General features: G+C 44.5%; 1 protein-coding gene across 5 annotated transcripts in view; it reads right to left on the reverse strand.

Moving 5' to 3' along the window:
• LOC124191236 (teneurin-m-like) overlaps window positions 1-18,806 on the reverse strand; it is a 76,892-nt gene that overhangs the window by 16,093 nt on the left and 41,993 nt on the right. For 4 of the 5 annotated variants that reach the window (XM_046584324.1, XM_046584323.1, XM_046584327.1 and 1 more), the window contains one exon: window positions 14,796-15,329. In XM_046584324.1, coding sequence (XP_046440280.1) covers window positions 14,796-15,329 — 534 coding nt within the window. Of the gene's footprint in view, window positions 1-7,761; window positions 8,005-14,795; window positions 15,330-18,806 lie in introns of those variants that run through there. The other variant, XM_046584326.1, reaches the window with a different exon arrangement.

The raw sequence follows: 18,806 nt of genomic DNA on the forward strand, positions 1-18,806 counted from the left end.
ATTCCGGGTGGATGAGAGGAGGGTGGAACAATATTTGTCCGAGCTGGGTGGAGTGTTTTAATCCCGTGTTATTGAAGACCTGCATGCAGAGTTGCAGACGTCTAACGCTCGGCTCTGACACGGGTTAGATAGACGAATAACAAGCAACTAGAAGGGAAAAAATACAAAAAGTGAACCCGCGAGAGAGAGAGAGAGAGAGAGAGAGAGAGTTGGGAGAGGCGGAAGCCATTTTCACACTGGGATCTCTTTTGCACACACACAGACATCAGGCACACATGGGCTAAAGGGACACTCGACACTCCTCCTCTACACGGAAAATGTGGATATATAGACGAAACGCGGGGGCCACTTGAACTGAATTTCGCCACGGGTGTGACACAAGGAAAATAAATAGCCGGCGCTTCCTGACCGTCCGTCCTCGCTCTCCTTATTTTCCCCCTCGTTCCAATCAATAAACAACAAACACTCGACAAGTCACGAAATGGAAAATAAATTTACAAAGAAATCCTAACCAATAAATGAATATATACTTTCACTTTTTTTATATACAACATTCGCCGAAACAAGATCGATCAGAATCTGATAATCAGACAAGGCGCAAAAAAAAAATTTGATTTGAAAAACAAATTTTTTTTTTTAAATATTTTCGGGAGCGCCTCAAACCAGTTGACTCCATTTCGGCTTTACCTTTCACTCCCGTACAACACAGTGAATGAACGACATTCATGACCGCGCCTCCCTTCTATTTTCCTATTTTTTGGGGGGTATGTTATCCTCCACTTTACTATACAGAGCACTCGATAGATCCAGCAAACTCTCCGCATCGATCAAAAGGGAGGCATCACACACACACAAAAAAAAAAGGAAAAGTAAAAGGAAAAAAAAAAAAGTAGACGAGAGATCGGCTCGACGTCTCTCGGGAGGCACTTTCACGGCAGATTGGTCGCGCCCTTCTTCTTTTTCTGCTTCTCCCGACATGTATATACATATATATATACTCCCTAGCGGTCGAGAGATATAACACAGTTCTAGTCTTACCGACGGGCACACACAACCCCCCCCCCCTTCCATATAGGCCCCCGACAACTTTCTTCCAGTTGTCGAGCGGAGGCGTACAGAGAGAGAGAGGAACACGGGCGAGCACGAGTCGACGTTTGTGTGTGAGTGCGCGGCCATCAATCTGTCACCGATGAAGACAAGCGGCAAAGACAGTGACGGAGTCGACTGATTAATAGCCACGGCCAGTGGACTACGCTATCTTATCATACTATACGTTGATATCAAAGAAGAAAAACACCTTTGGAATATTAGAAAAAAGAAACTCGACGGGGACTGGATGGAACCTCCGAGGTGGTCGGCATCCATTTTGGGGGGGTAGTACGCGGGGCATTCTACTTTATTTTTTCTCTGGCTGAAAGAAAATGGATAAGGGAAAAGAGTGGGACGACAACATCGTTTGGGGAGAAATAAAAACGAGTGTGGCGACAACTTGGGCCATCAGGTCGTAAAATATCAGAAAACGGAGTAACTGAATTGTGTCGCCGACTCGCCGAGTGTACAAATCAACTGGAAGGTTGTGCGCAATTAAAATGAAAGGCATCCCCCCATTCCTGGCGTCGTCGTTCTCGAGGTGGTCCGCTTGCGCCTTTTGGCATATTTATACGCGTGACTTGTTTTATGTTTTAGACGACCGCCGCGATGGATGGCCTTCCCAACATCTTTCATCCACTCTCTTTCTTATATAGAAAATATAATTCGCCTTTTTTTTCTTCTTTCCTTTTCGTGAAATAATAAAAAAAAAATATGCGCCAAAGAGGTCCACACCCAAAAAAACTAAATAAATAAAATAAAAAATAAGAAAAAGCGGCTGCTGCCCCTCTGAGCAATTCGTTTTGCTTTTGAATGATGGCGCCTTTTTGATAACCCACCAATTGGTAAACTGGAGGGGAGAGAAAAATAACTTTTTTTTTTCGAGAGAGAGAGATAGAACTAGGTATTATATATCAAGTATCATTAATCGCGTAATTCAATGTTGGTGTTGTTGTAAACCCCCAGCACGAACAGACAAGGATTTCTCCTTTTTGATGGTATAAACTTTTGGTTGAGGGGGAAATTTTGTTTTGTGCGACGTCATGATGGAAATATAAGCGGCTGCTGCGAAGAAAAACTCCATTTGGGATGCGGTTGGAGAGACCAACAACAACAGCAACTCCCTTTTTTTTCTAACTTTGAACCCAAAAGTTTTTTCCACCATTTTCCTCTCTCCTTTCTTGTACACATTGAAACGGGCCAAATGTAGCCGATCCATTCCATCTCTCTCTGCCTTGTAGAGACGAACCCTCCTGCTGCTGGTGCTGCTGCACCCCGCCTTGTGTATATATTCACGATGATGCGGAAGTTGCAACGGCAGCTGATGAATTTCACGTTGCGACGACTCCGGGAAAAAGCGAACGGAAACCACAGCGGAGAAAAAGGAGCGGGGTGGGGGGGGGGGGAGAGCGAATCGCGTCGTACTCGTCTATAAGCTTCGTTAGCTAATGGCTTCTGGCTCGGATGTGTATACAATAACATATCTGTCATCCATCCATCCATCCATTGGGTTGGAGGGAAGTAGTGGCTGGATAGAAAGCCAACACACACACAATATCAAAAACCCCTAGCCACATAGACATTGAGGACACACACACACACAGACGAAGAGAAGAAGAAGACACACACACAGACACACACACACTGTCACGATCGATATAACGGAACGGTTGCGGGATTGGCATCATTTCCGGCTGGAGCTCTCACGAAATCCGGAATCTCTTGACTCTTCTCCAATTTTGTTTCTCTCTCTTCTCTCTCTTCTTCCCACCCACCCCTTTTATTCCCTCCTCCTCCTGTGCGGATGGGGGGAGACTCTCATCCGGCGGGAGAGAAGAAAAAGCGTCTACTCCGCCTTCCATCTACTCTTATAGGTACACACAAACAATACTCGGCTTCTATCCATCTATCTATATATATATACCTATACTACAACAATCGTCTTTCTCTCTCTGTATTGATTTCTATCCATCCAGCAATGGACTAGATAATCGATCCGTCGACTTCCTCCGACTCTTCGTCTTCTTCTTCTCCTCTTTTTTTTTATTATTTTCTCATTCGTTCATCAAACAAACAACAACCGAACCCTCCTCCTTCTACCCACCAGCTCCGAAAGAAAAAAAAACATATCCAGCGCACACCGGAAGGAGGCTGTGGCAGCCCAGCATTTTGTTTTTGTTTGGTTAGAGACTTTGGCCGGCGCGCCCGTTTTGCCGGATAGAAAAATAAGAAAAAAGGGGGGATCTTATATATATATATATATCTTTCCCTCTGAGCAGTTTTGTGGGCCACACATTCTTCTTATCTGCCGTGTGTCCCACGATGCCAATATTTGCGCACCCGTAAAGTTTTTCTCAAAGGATAGAAGATGGAAGGACCCCCTGTCTGTCTGTCTGTTGTGCTGTGCGTGAGAGGAAAACAGACGGATTGGCTAGCGACGTGTACACCAAAAGAGAAGAGATGATGAGAAAATGTTTCCCTTTTTTTTTTGTTTTGCGCCGGAGGTTGTGATGTACCACAGCGAGCCGCTGCTGATGCACTTGTCTATTCAGCGCGGGGAGCAAGGTCGTCCGCGAGCTGCCAAAGACAAACACGGAACAACGACTAACGGCGGAGCAGCGCAGCAGCTCTTCGTCGCCCAGTCAGATCAATTGATCACACACAGAAAACAACGGGGCCAGAGAGATACACAGGCGAAAGGAAACAAGACAAGTGGTGGTGGTGGCAGTGGTGGTGGTACTCTAACCCCGTTTGAGCACAAGCTGGGGGTCTCGTCGCAAAGTCCCACGTTTTGTTGGTTTATGGAAATGGCCCTTGTTTTCCCCCTCAACTCGTTTCGACAACTAAGTACACACAGAGACGTATAGATATCGATAGTAACTACTGCTGATGTACCCCCACAAGCTCTCCTCCTCTCGCACCGGGAGACTGGGCAACTTGCTCCGGAGGAGGAGTGACATGTTTTTGCCCGAGTCAAAGGGGTGCTGGGGGGAAAACGGAATTTCTAACCGAACGGAATTTTTCGTTGCGATCTGTCAGCCAAAGTCTCTTATCTTTTCTTCTTTCCGGGGGTTTTCAGAAAAACACAGACCAAGTCTATAACTAATTAAATAAGAGTCTGAGAAAGAAAAAAGGGATAGAAGGAAAGAAAAAAGGTGTTTTGTTTCTTATTGGCTGGCCACAGACAGACAAGGGCACGGAGGGGGTCGGCCGGATACAAAATGTTGGAAGGAAAAAAAGTCCCAAGGAGACGCAAGCGAAGTAGAAAGTGATCCGCACAGCGGGGAAGTTGTCTCTTTCTCTCTATCCTTCTGCAGTCCATCGAGGACAATCCACGCATTCCGGGCCGTTGAGTTGGTAAAAGGAAAAAAAGAAGAAGAAGAAAATCTCATCGACGCCGACAGGAAACGGAACGGAACTAAATGGACGGAAAGATATCGGGGACCGGAACGAATGCAATCTTAATGATCCGTACAGCCCCCAAAAAGCCTTTGCCGCATTTTGTTTCATTTTTCTTTTCTTTTTTTCCCTTTTGATCCCGAAGCAGAAAGAAAGAAAAATGAAACTCATTAGGAATAGAAATACAAGAAACGGAGGAGGGTTGGATGACCGGATCGTGAGTTGTGGGTGCCTAGCTCGTTAAAATGATTTCTCAAAAAACTTAAAAAATCTTCACGCGCTCCTTCCGTCGCCGCTAGTCACTGTCCGTTTTCGGTCAGGAAAAAAAATTGACAAATGGATAGGAGGCCTCTGAGAATCGTCCGTTTGAAGTGATGGTTACTTTTTTCGACTTCTCTCAAGTCTAACAAGATTTGATTCCCAGCGGAGGCGAAAAGCTACTCGGACTTTGAGCTGGACTTTTGAGCTAGCAGATCCGTCTTGGTTGCCCAGTCACACGGTGCTCGTCAGAAAAGAGAATCTGGTAGAATTTGTGTATTTTATAGACTCGAGACGAGTCTATAAAATCTAGTAGGAAGAAGAAGGGGGGAAATATTTTTCTTAAGAGAATCGAAGAAATTGATGATGGCCGTTTGTGTTGTTGTCGATGATCCATCACTGATGAATCACGGACTTTTTTGTTTTTTTGTGTGGTTTTTTTTTTGTGTGTTTCTGGTTGAGGTAGCCGATGACGAGGGTTTTCTGTCCATGCATCAGACAATCACATACCAAAGAGGAAGCAGCAGATGATGGAACGAGTTGCCGGCCAGTTACACAAGCCCGGCATTATTTTTATCTCTTTTTTTCTTCGCTTCTTGAGTCAGTTTTTGGTTTCGAAACCTTTTGAGTGAGTCAACAGACGACTAGGGAAAAAAAGACACGTGGAAGCCTATTGCTGCCCTTGTCCAGCCAATAAGTTGCGCGTGTCTTCGCTCCGATGGCCACCGCAAGATGAGCAACCCAAAAGGGCTCAAGGCGAGAAAAAAACAAAAAAACAAAAGAAAAAGTGGATGGGGCCTGTCAAAAATGTCGCCAAACTGCCGGCAAAAGAGTTTGCCGTCTACTTTGAAATTCCAAACGTCACATCATCTCGGCTCCCCCAAAAAAGATCTCGAATCATTTGACGAACAAACACGAGCAAACAAATGTACGCGAAAAGAAGAAAAAGAGCCGCCGGCAGAATCTATCTACGCACATGTCTACTCGATCACGTCCAACGGCATCAAAGAAAAAAAAGAAAAATCCCGAAAAAAATCGATAATCACGAGACCTGCCCTTGCGCTGGATCGTCGTCGTAACTTTTGTCGGCGATGGATAGATTGAATAGACGGGATAAATGAGGCAACAACCATGTTTTCTTCTTCTTCGTGAAAAAAAAACAAGAAAAAAAAATCTCGGCTGTAAAACTGCCAATAATTTTTCTGTTTTTTGTTTTTTTCTCGACGCTTTGTCGGGAGCGCAGAGGAGCCCACCCGAACACAGAAAATAAAACAACAAACATTCGGGCAGATGAAGCTCAAAAGAGGGTGGAAACGGTTGTCTCAATGCCTCGTTACACACATACACAAGACAGAGCCACACACACACACCCATCCAAGCCAGCCAGTCTCAGAAAGATGATATCTCATCCATACCATATGCGTTCTCTCTCTTCTTCTTCTTGTTGTGTGTTATGTGCCTAGCTTCTTTCAACTTGATTTCCATCCCAACATATTTTTTCGAGATTTTTTTATTTTTTGTTTTGTTTGTTTTTTTCCGGAAGATGTTGTTGATACAAACAGACGGAGGACCGAAATCAATGTCGGGAAAAGGGAACGACACACACCAGCAGTTCGTGAGAAGGTTTTTATCGGCGCGTTGAGCGCGCGACGTCTTGATTATCCCGAGGAAGGACGACGACGACGACAACATGAGAAATAGACGAAGGCAACCCGCCGGCCCGGAGGAAAGAAGAAGAAGAGACGTACGAGCTATCGTAAGATATAAACCCACACAAAGATACGGCTTGTGGGGGGTTATTTCAATATATTCCAACGGGTCTCTTTTTCTCTCTGTGTGTCAGCTGCTGCCGTGCCACTGGAGATCGGGTGCACAGTTAAGCCACGAAAGGAGAAAAAAGAAGAAGAAACTCTTTTTTTTTCTGAAGGAATAACCAGCTGGACCCGATATATATGCTAATCTAATGGGCCTCCTTGTAAGGCCACTAAAGAAAAATAAAGAAAAAAACCTTTTTTTTTTTCTTCATCGTGTCTTTTTTGTCTCAACACGAAAAAGAGCCACGGTTGTAAGTCAAGGCATCTGGTCGGCCGGCCACCGATCAGGTGTTGCAAGACAGCGATGAAAAGGGTTTTTAAAAGGAAACACATCCCAACCAAATAAGAGAGAGAGAGAGAAAAGAGAGATGGTAATGAATCTGTCGATTGATACAAGACGAAAGAGAGAGAGAGAACTAGATTTCCCAGCAGGTTATCATCATCTACTAGCTGGTGTATTTACTAAACAAACTCACGCCATGGCAATTCTTTTTTGTGTTTAAATTTCCCCCTTTCGGTGTATCCCATCCATCAATCGTGTAGCCTCTTTTTCTGCTCCCTTCATTACGAGCATTGCCTTTTCTTTTTATTTTCCAAAGCGTTTCATTTCGTTCGCCTTAATCGCCTATCCATTTTGTTTCTTTTTTTTTTAAAGCAAACGTTGTGTAAATCGGGTTGGAACGATCGTAAAGCGATGCGTTTAAGAATTTTTAAGAATGAAAACAAAACCAAAAATAAAAATAAATAAAAATAAAGAAGAAGAAGAAGAAGACAGAAATGGATAAAAAATAAAGAGCGATTGGAATCTCGTTGTCTTTATCTCTCCTCCGCTTATTCTCTCGTGCCCAGATGTTTCTTTAATGTCCGGCAATAAAATAAAATAATATAAAAAACGAGCCAGAAAGCCGAGGGAGGGAGACGTCATCGATGTGTGTGTGTGTACTATAACCCAGTGAGAAAAAAAAAATAAGAAAAAGAGAATTTTTTTGGTTCTGCTTTTTTCTTGGAAGATGTCTACAATAAAGGGATGACTGGGCCGGCCGTGAGCCTTTTGTCAACCGAGACACAGACCGAATAAAATATCAACGGCAGCTGTTTGACAATGACATCAAATCAGAAAAATCTGGACGTCGGGATCCGTTCGCCCGCGTTCAAACGAAAAACAAGTTCCATCTTATCTTATTTTCTCGGTTATTATTACCTTTTACTTTCGGCCGGGAATTCTTCCGTCCAGTCACTTCACCCAATGCGAGAAATCCGACACTGTTCAATAGATCGTCGACGATGAACATGGAACACAATTCGAAACCAAAAAAATAAAACTTGTATCGGTCGTTCAAACTTCACACTCGGCGGTAAACCAAAAAAAAATTCAAAAATGTTTCCAGCGCACGTTTCCAGGAGCACGTCCGTCCTGCTCGGCGTACGGCAACAGACTGAATGTTGTGAGAAACCCCACGACTGGATTTTGCCCCCTTTCAAAAAAGCGAACCCGGTCGTGTGTTGTTCCAGTCACTTCTTTTCCACCCCGCAGGCCAAAGGGCGGGCACATATCCTTTTTTTTTTACTATAAAATAAAAACTAGTAGAACGAAGCCAACCCCCTTTGCACAATAATATATCCCTGAGACACACACACACATTGACCGCAGAAAAACACTCGCACTCTAGCATGTACGTATATATACATGTATATCTAGATACTAGTAGTATTATTACTCTGTGGTATCTAGTTAAGACTGTAAAGCTCATATTAGACATTCGGGGTTGGGGGGGTTTGAAAAGGGAACCGGCGAACTATGACTGCTGTGTCCTCGCTCACCCCCCTATATCTCTCTGTATGCGCGCAAAAGCAAACTGGAATTGTTATCAAGATGAAGAAAGAAAAGGAGTTTTGGCCGAGATTGGATTGGGAAGGACTGCTCGCCGCGCAAAACAAGAGGGACTTAAAAGCGGAAGAGATGAAACAAACCCTATAGACTATTCGGCAGACCGTCCAGCTGTAGACGGAGCTGCTCTCCTCTCTCTCTCTCCCGTGGAGGAGAGATTTCTATAGAGAACAAGAAGAAGAGGCGTAATCCTTGCAGGATGGGCTCCTGGGTTCTTCTTCCCCCCATCCGAAAATCAAGGAGAGTTAAAAAAAAAAGGCCGAAGAATGGCGGGGGTCATCGTCAAAGACGGGGGCCTTAAGTTTTTGCTGGAGAAGACACAAGCACAGGAGAGAGAAACAGTGAATGGGTTTTCGTGTATGTGTGTGTACGTCGGATATATATATGGGATAGTAACTACTAGACTTAGACGGCAGTGTTGAAAGACACTCGTTTTTGTGTTATGTCACGGACCGGCAGTTTTCCATGGACTGTTGGAAAATCTTCTTTTCTTTTATTCTCTTCCCCCCTTTTATTTTTACCCCATTCTTCGGAATACCAGGCCGTGAGCTTCTTCTTCTTCTTCTTGACAATGACACAAGATCTTTATAACCGCGACAAGTTTTTCCAACCCTCCCGGCCCAATGTTGAAGCAAATTTCCCACCGCAGCGAATAAAAAGAAAAGAAGAAGAAGAACCGGACTGAGCGGAAGACAAGCCAGAAATTGTGGGTGATGGACATGCTGCCCAGCTAGAATAACAACAACACACCTGCCCGTTTTATTTTTTTCCAGTGCGCACTTGGAAGATCTTTTACACACTCGGGACTATTTTATATCCCCAGCATCTTCTTCTTTCCTTCCTGCTGGACACCAAAATGCAATACAATGATAGCCGGAATGTTAAGTGGGGAAATCTCTGGTAGATGGTTGAGGAATGCATCCCCTCCATTTTTATTCTTTCTTACCCCCCTCCTCCACCCTCCCAACACGTCAGGTTATTATTATTATTCTTTTTTTTTTTTAAGTATTTTTTCGCTCCTCCACAGCCCTCATCACCCAGCGATTGGCCCAGGTGCTATTGTGTGTGAATCTACTCTACTAGGCTCTGGACGTAAATGTCTAAGAAGAAAATGTATTAACAACAACAAAAAGGACGTCAGGGTCGAGAGCAGAGCACTCCAGAAACTCCATTAATAAAACGTTTAAGATCTTTTTTTATACATTTTTTTTTTGTGTTGCTGTTGCTGATGGAAAGAATTTCCCCTTGGCCCCCCTCAACAACCGACCACCAAAAGTGTTTCGTTCTTCTTTCACATGTCGTCGACAATTGAAATGGACTCAGCCAACAAAGTAGTTCATCATCGCGGAGAAGGAAAGACGGACAGGCGAGAGGGCTCAGACTTGTTTGTATCTATTTTGATTAAGGATTACCACCGAGGATTAACCGATAGCCCGAAAAGTAAAAAGAATGTCCAGACAAATTCCAGAGCTGTGGAGAACAAGTCCCTCACAACACTCGCGTCTCTTTCAAATATGTGTGGGGGATATCGGGGTCACGCGATGGCGACTACGTGACTGGCCACGATTGAATCAAAACGGTTCGTACTGATGGGCCTTTATGGACGGAAGTGATACTATGTTGTTGTAGAGATGATGATGATGGGCCCGGATGGGGGAGGACAAACATTTAACAAAGACATCACGCTTGATTTTTTCGAATCCCCAAAAAGTTTCTCGTCAAAACTCAAATAGCTCACGCGGACCTGTTTCATATCGACATTCGAATGTGTATAGAGTCCCACCACCACCACCACCACTAGACAGATGATGGAATAGACGGTGGGGGAAGAGAGAGAGAGACGGAATGCTGCCACTCTGTCCAGATTATAATTGGAGGCCCTGCTGGATGTGACGACTGCAGAGTCAACCAGAGTGGCACTGGTGGTGGTGGGGGAGAGAGACGGGCGCACAACATCATTCCGTCCTGTCCAGATTGAGAAACGCGTGTGTGTACAATAAAGGTCTCTCCATCTCGCTCGACTTGGTGTAGTTACTCTTTTACTACACACACAACTGTACACGTATATATAACCCCCCGAGTTTTTCCCAGAGAAAATGAAGAGAGAGAGAGAGAGAGAGAGAGAGAGAGCGGAGGCCCTTGTCTGGCTAATGTCATCGGGGCGGCGGCTGCGGCCACGGACCGGCGGCGCGACCAGAGATGGACGAGATCTTCATCTTTTTTTCTTTTTTCTCTCCCTCGGCTCTCAAGTGGATAGTGGCGGGGTCATCCCTGCCGGCCCCCAAACAATCCACAATAAGCGACATTGAAACAGTCCAACCACTTTTTCAAGTTCTTTTTTTTCTCGAGGGAGCAGACAGAGAGAGAGTCTATCGAGAAATATAAAAACATAAAATTTGAATGAAAATAAAAAAAACTTCAAAATGAATTCCAGAGAAAGAAAAAAAAAATTTCTTTAGAAAAAGGGGCTGATGTGTTCAATAGTATAAAATGCCAAGCAATAAGGGGCGCGGTGGTTGAAAAACCATCGACCAGAGTTTGGATTTGATTCCTCTCTTTTTTTGGGGGTGTCGAATTCCCACCAGTTTAACCGACGAGCTCTTCCTTCTTCAAGCCTTGCACGTCCGACTCTATACATCTACATAAAAGAGAGACTTTGAAATGAGGCAAGGGAGAGAGGCAAGAAGTGAGTGAAAGCCGTCCGGTCCGGTTGGCACACAGCGCGATCGCTGGTGCTTGGTGGTGGGGTTATCAAAAAGGAGAATTTTCTGTACTTGGATGTCTAACGCGTTCACATCATCCCCGCGCCGCTTTAGATTTCTTATTTGATCGGAGTAGCGCGTAGAGGACACGGGTCGGTCCGCTTGCATGGATGACGTCCAGATTGGCAGCTGAATAAGTCCAGGGACAGAAGAAAAAAGAACCTTCTCCCCCTGGAAAAAGTTGTGATGTCTACATCACGTCAGTTTCACCACCCTCGACCAAAAGGGGTGACGGACGAAATACAAATTTGTATTTACTTCTTATTTGATTCCTAAATATATATAAATATTTGTTGATTTGTTATGCAGTCGGGAGCTCTGAGACGAGGTCACCAAAAGGATTAGAAACAGACTTGAAAAGAAAAAAAAAAGGCAACTTTATGTATTTTGGGTGGGGTTTCTTTTTCCTTTTTTTCGGCCTTGTTTTCAACCCTAATTTTCGCTGGAAATGTATGGAACTTAAACGGTTTAAATCTACACTCCCTCCACGCCAAAGAGACGCGCTTCGCTGCTTTTCCAGGTTTTTTTGTTCCTTTTTATTTTTACTGGGAAGTAATTCGAGACTGCACCACCTTCCTTTTTTATTTATCTTTTTTTTCCCTTTCATATTTTTCACTTTTGTTTTTTGTTCTTTCCCCGGTTCCCCCCCACATACAGAAAAAGGGTGGTTTCAGACTCGGAACACATACAGCGGGTAAATTGATCGGCTCCTAAACATACGGACCCTTTAACGAGCTTTTACGATTGAACCTCCGAAAAAACAGAAAACAGAAAAATCAACCCTCCGCATCCATCTGATACTGTGTAAAGCCTTCCCAAAAAAAGGAAAAAACTACACAACATTTCCCAGTTCTATTCTTGTGTGTTCTTATACGCACTCCATTTGAAGAGAAAAAAAGAAGGCCAAAGACGCGCCCTGCAGAGTCTGGCGATTACAAAGTCAAAAAAGATTTTTTCAGATCAAGAGGGAGAACTTCATCATGGCAGCTGCTCTGCTGCTGGCCCCGTGTGTTTCCTTGTTGAAACACAATTTCTTATCAAAATCTACAAACGCGCCGTATAATGTGTACACATGTAAGGTGCATTTTTCGATATGTCTAGCGTGTCTTTTTTTTTTTATTCCCTGCTATACCCAGGCCCACAAAGGCCGGTGGTGGGTCCTGCGCCCAGCATGGGGTTCACCGCGTCCCGACGTCATCGTCCTATGTGTTCGGAAGAAGAAGAAGGAGGAAAAGGGGAGGATCTGGAATAAGAAATGCTCACATGTGAGAGAGAGAGAGAGAGAGAGAGAGTCTCCTCGACAGACACGTCCATGAAAGATTCACAGGGTCCAGGGCTCATGAAAAAAAGAGACGCCATCCTCGAAAAGAAGAAAAAAAATTCTCTTGACAGTTTTGGATGTAAGGAGAACAGAAAAGGGTCTCTTCTCTTGGTCAGAAATTCCTTCTCATTCAGAAAAGATACGAGTCAAATCCAATCTCCCAGCGTCCACCCACATGCCAAAGTTCAAATAAATCTTACGCAGGGACCCTCCTGTCCAGCCAAAAAATCATTGATGGACTGCGCCCTGGCTGCTACTGCCTTATACTGGACTCTCTCTTATCCGCTAGATATTTTATGTATCGGCCAAAATGTCAAACGGTCATCATCCAATACTGCGCGTGAGAATGACTCGGGGCGTCGTGGGCGTCCGTTCCGGTTCTCATTTTCATCTTCCGGAAGAAAAAGAAAAAAAGAAAAACAAAATTGCAACCGGTACGTCATCTCCCTTACATACACATCAAACAGAGCTCAACTGTCGCGCGTATAAAAAAAAAAGCAAATTTTTATTTTTATTTTTAGTAAATGCGGTGGGATAACCCCCCCACCTACTCCACTCAGATGAAAGGAGGTTCTCTTTTGTGCGGATTCAAACTGGGATTGATCCCACGGATCTTACATAGGGGGTGGGGGCGACAGTGACGTGCGTGTTGTTTGTGTAAGGAAGCTACTACTACTACTACTCTTCATTGTCCATCGCTAGAAAAACTGCAAGAGCGACAGAATTAAAGAAAAAACAGGGCGAGTTTGAAAGAGCCGCGCTTTTTCCTGTTTGACGAACGAATGGAGGGGTCCGCTGAAAATGTTCCATCGGTAGAAGGAGGAGGAGGAATAATCCCGACATCAAAAGCCTTCTCTGATTACACACACTCAGAGAGAAGAGAGAAAAGGGCAGACACACACAATGGGCAAAGGCGAAGAGCAACTTATCATTCTTTTGCACGCGCCACGCCCTCTTCAGCTTTGCTTTTTTCGCCTTCATCATCATCCAAACGGCGGCTCCCCCACCGAAAACATTTCTTGGCTATTGATGATGAAGACGGCGGACGGAATCATCGATCCAACTTGTCCTCGGATATTACACCAAACAACAACAACAGCAAGAAAAACTCGCCAGAACTTCCCTTTTTTTTAATTCAACACCAATCGAGGACGGCAGATGGGGAGAGCGCCATTGAGAAGTACGAATGGCGTCACGGAGGGGCTCTGTTGTGTTTTGTCGACTCGCTTTTGTTTCTCTCTCAAAGGGGACACTGTCGCTGTGCTAAATCCCGTGTAGTAAAGAGGAGCGTGTGCCGTACAAAGTGTGAAAATATAACACCACCCCATCCAACCCCCCGAAAAAGAAAGAAAAAAGATGGAAATAGTCGGTGGGAAATCGCACTCGACGTCAAAGAGGATCATGAAAGACCTCAAAGCTCCTCCAGGGACAGGCAGACTCTCTCTCTCTCTTCGATTTGAAAATAAAACCGGCCCTCAGACTCTCCTTCATCATCAGCCCTTTATTTTTATTTTTTAAGAAGAAGAAGAAGATGAAAGGCGACACAAGACACAACTGGCCGTCGGGAGATATGGCAGACATTAAGTGCCAAAAAAAGAAGGAGACCAGAGCAAAACGACACAAACCGCACACAACCCGTTTGGGGCGTCGACTTTGGCTGTCAACCAGCAAAACCCTCCGGCCGCCGGAGAAGAAAAAAGAAAAAGGGAAAAAAATTGCAGCGCGCAATAATACCCGAGTCCTGTCCGCTTTGATATCAAAACTTTGTCGTCTTTCTGAAAAGTCTATAATGATGTCGTCTTGGGAGAAGGAGAGACGTCGGTGGGGGTTTTTATTTTTTAAAGCGCCGCCGCCGCCGCCGCCCTAAAAAGTTGTTGTGAGTTGCCCAGTCACACATGCATAATGGGTCTCATTACCCAACTTTGTGATTGCCTTTCCATCAATAGAAATGGCGTGTTATTCCGCGAATCTGCATCCGACGACTCTTAAGCTCCTCCGCTCACGTCCTATCGAGTTGAGGGGAGTCAGCTGCAGGATGATGCGCTTTCATTTTCCGCGGGACTTAAAATTTCCAAATCGATCACGACTGGGTATAAGCCCATCCATCTCGCTAATTATTCATTGGACGGCGTCTTTGTGTGCGCGGGGGGGGGGGAATATAAATGCCAAAAGTCGCCAAAAATAATCGGATCCAATCAAAGAAACAACACAATCCCCCCTATCAAACCCAAAAGTGAAAGGTGGTGGTTCGTTGGGGTACGTACCGTTGCCGGAGATGGGCAGAGTGCCCTGGTGAGTCAACGCCAGTTCGGATTCGGTGAAGGTAATTTCCGAGGCGTGGTCGCTGCTGTTGTTGGACGTGGGCGTCGATCCTCCCAGCGAGTTGTTGCCCGGCCCGCTGAAGAGTTGCTGAGACGGCAGCGGCGGAGGGTTGAACGCATGGGCATGGGCCGGCGGGTAAGCGTACGGCTGCTGGTACTCGGGCTCCTGCTGCTGCTGCTGCTGGTGGTGCTGGCCGAGATGATGATGATGATGTTGCTGGAAGTTGTTGTTGTTGTTGCTGCTGCGCTGCGGCGGTTGTGGCGGCGGTTGTTGCGACCTCCTGCCACGCTGTTGTTGTTGCTGCTGCTGCTGCTGCTGGATGGGATGACTGGGCGATGCTTGATGATTGCCCGGACCCGATGATGCAAGTTCGTTGGCGTCCTCGCCCTCCTCCGACCCACTCAGATACGTGTAGAGTCGAGTGATGGTCCGGTCCAGCTTGTCGACGGCCTGGCGCCTCGAAGACATTTGAAAACCTGATGGGGGGAAACAACAAGAAGAAAAGAAAATGAAATCAAAGAAAATTAAGAAATCATCTTTCTCGGTTTATCAAATCAACGAAAAAAAAAGAAAGAAAAAGTAACAAAGACGCCAGAGTGGAATAAAAGAGGGGGGAATATGGCTCCTCCAACAACAACAACAGCAACAGCAACGACAACAATCGTATCACAGACTTGACGACGCGCTCCCCAAAGTGGATATATTATGTAGGATGGTCTAACAGGGGGTCTTTTACGTCTCGACGTCTTTTATGTCTTGATGTCTTTATCTTTATGGTGGGTCGCAAGAGGAAGAAGAAGAAGAAGAAAAAGAAGATGTATAGGAAGATGGCGCTCGATGGAATCTGGATGGAGAGTAAATAAATGTCGTGACCGCTCTCCCCCCTTCTTTCTTTCTTTCTTTCACAGATGGATTGGGAGACAGTCCTAACTATTCCAGCTTCCGCAAAGGTCACACACAGACACACACAAAAAAATAAAATAAAATAAAATAAAAAGGAAAGAAAAAGCCAAGACATAATATCAAATGCGTTCTGGCCTTTCGGCCATGTCTGTGTGCGGGCACGGAATACAGATTTCCCAATTGCTTTCTGTCAAGACGGGGCCTTTCTATATAGTGTGTGTGTGCCGTGTTTAGCTGTCTTCTTCTTCTTCTTTGGCCCCCATCTTTCCCATCAGTCCAGATGGTCTATATAAAAATAAATGATCCCGGTCGTATAGAGGCTCTTCTCCGAGTATCGTACCACCACCATCGGGAGGAGAAATCTTTTTTTCCTTTTTTTTTCTAGGGGGTTCGTGCTGTGCCCATCTGCAGCGCAATGGCAATCAGCCGCGTGATATTCTGGCGTATAACCCAAGCTGGGCACGAACGAAACAGACTTTTGGCTTGTCCATAAGCCCAGCTGAAAAACATTCGTCCACGTTTATAACCAGCAGCAGCCCAGAGTGAAGGATGTCTTCTATGTATCTCCGTGTCTGATATGCTCTGCTTTTTGTCTCTTGTCTCTTTTTATTTTTATTTGTTACTGGATAATTCTTTTTTTCTTTTTCGTTTTTGAGCTCTACAACAAAGACGACACTGTTTCTCGTCCAGTCCAGCAGGAAAGACCCTTAATCATTTAAAGTTTCTTCTATTCGTTGGTCGACTGTTATCAGTTGCTTTGTGGCTTATCTGGTTGTTGTGTACTGTTGTTGTTATATACTGGCCGGTTAATTGGATTCCTCTGTATAGTGTATACACATCTCATAGAGTAGTAGTCGTCGTCGTCGTCGTAGTTGTAATAGCCATTGTATAAGCATGTCATAAAATTCTAGTCGGGATCCCCCCAACCATCTCTGAATTTATCTGACCGACTCATCGCTACCGTATGGTTTTCCACTAAAAAGTTCTTCTTCTTCTTCTTCTTTGGCTTATTTTTCTTCTTCTCCAGAGTTTGTTGATGAGATCGCAGCTGGGCGGCACCGAAACATGAGTCACAATAAACAACCAGACACACACAGACACACACACACACACACACACACACACACACACACACTTGTGTGTAATATGCGTACACGTCCTTCTTTCTCTCTGTCCTATTCAAATAGCCTGGCCAAATCTCTTTCTTTCTTGGAAGCAAATGTGGTTTAAAAAAGAGAGAGAGTTCCTCGTTGTTGTTGTATTGTGTTGTACGGTTGTTATCGTTCGGCGTGTCGTCGGCATTGAGCCAAATCGACGTAATCCGCCTCTCGCTTTTTGTAACACAAAAAAGGCGCAACAGACTGGAAATTTGTGGACGAACAAAAAAAAATAAAATGGAAAGATAGATAGGAAAGTGGTTGATGATCTTGTATGTGTCGGCCCTGGCATTTGGCGAAATCACCTCGAGTTGAAAAAAAAAAATAAACTATCCAAATGGCCGAGATTTTTATTCGTGGCATTTGAGCCGAAAGGAAAAAAAGAAAAAAGAAACCGAGAAATAAATATAAATAAAATACGTGGAGGTGCGATATTTCGTCTAATTCAAGAGGGGCGTTGAAAGGTGAAAGAGTCGACGGGTCTCGGTCGTTTTGTTTCGTTATTTTTACGATCGGAGAACGAGAGTGGAAGCATTAAAGGAAAGAAAGAAAAAAAGAAATGAAAACGAGGGGGAAACAAAAAATGAAATAGGAATATGCAATGCTCTCCAGCTGAGAATCAGAGCTTATTTATTTCCTTTTTTTTCTTTAAAATGTATAAAAATGAACCGGGTGTGAGGAGAGCTGCTGCCGTGGCTCAGGTATACAACAACTTCATCGTTAGCGCACGCAACACTCCACTGATGGCTTCCATCACACCTTTTATATTCTTCTTTTTTCTCTTCTCCCTTCTATTCGATAGGTTTCCCTTTAGATTTTTTTCTTCTCGAGGGTTTCGTTCATCAACGCATCTCCCCCACTCAAAAGAATATTTTGTTCCCAAACTCTTGTGGCCGCGCTGCTGCTCCTGACGGCCGTTTTCATTTTTTTTTTCCTTTCCCATAGCCTCAAACACAATTTTTTGAAGGTTTTTCTTTTTCTTTTTTTTCTTTTCTTGGACGCGTGTTTAATGGCTTTGGGGGCGCCAAGGCAAAAATCAGGCCCGGGCCAATGTTGTGTGCACGCGACGACGCAACTTGGCCGGGGGTTGGAGCCGAGCAAAGTGGATCGTCATTCTGACACGTTGGCCCCAACACAGAATGATGTACAACCTTTAGTATTAGAGCCATAAATATGATGATGATGGTGTCGAGAGGCCAAAAGGAGCAAAAGCCTCTCGAGCAACAAATGTGAAAATGTGATTATTCGTATCATTCGACGCCCGCCTTCCCAGAGAGTTCTTTATCTTTTCCTTCTTCTTCTTCTTCTATTTTCCACCACGAGATACTCTGCTTGAGCCCGGCCTTGCATAATAATACGATCCGCCTCTTCTTCTTCCACCCAGAATTCACCGTTAGAACGCATTTCCCCCCCTCACTCGATATACTAATTCCAAAATGAATATGCAATTACGGATCGATCCCCTCCTCGGTGAGTAAATGGATCCAATCCCAATCGATGGTACACCTTTTGAACTCGCCAAAGCAGAACAATCGGGTCGAATATATAACGACGAGAAGAAGATATTGCGGACGGAGGAAATTCCCACAAAGTCCCAACGTTAATGACAGCTCTCATTTGGAAATCCATCAAACAACAATAACAAAACGCGGTCGAAAAAGAAAAAAAAAAAAAACAGGTAGGCGAAAATGCAAAAGGAGAAAAAAAACATTCCAACTGGAAAAGAAAAAAGAAATGGGAGTGTACCCATCTTGTCTAATGAAGTCAAACCTTATACAGTTCAAAAAATCCTCCTCCTTCTTTCCCATTTGCGAGGGGAGAAAAACGGAAAAATACAAGTTCATTGTTCTCTCTGTTTTTCTCTCTGTGCATTATATCGATGCGGGCACAAGT

This window comes from Daphnia pulex, chromosome 3 (assembly GCF_021134715.1).
Source record: "Daphnia pulex isolate KAP4 chromosome 3, ASM2113471v1".
Classification (NCBI taxonomy): domain Eukaryota; kingdom Metazoa; phylum Arthropoda; class Branchiopoda; order Diplostraca; family Daphniidae; genus Daphnia; species Daphnia pulex.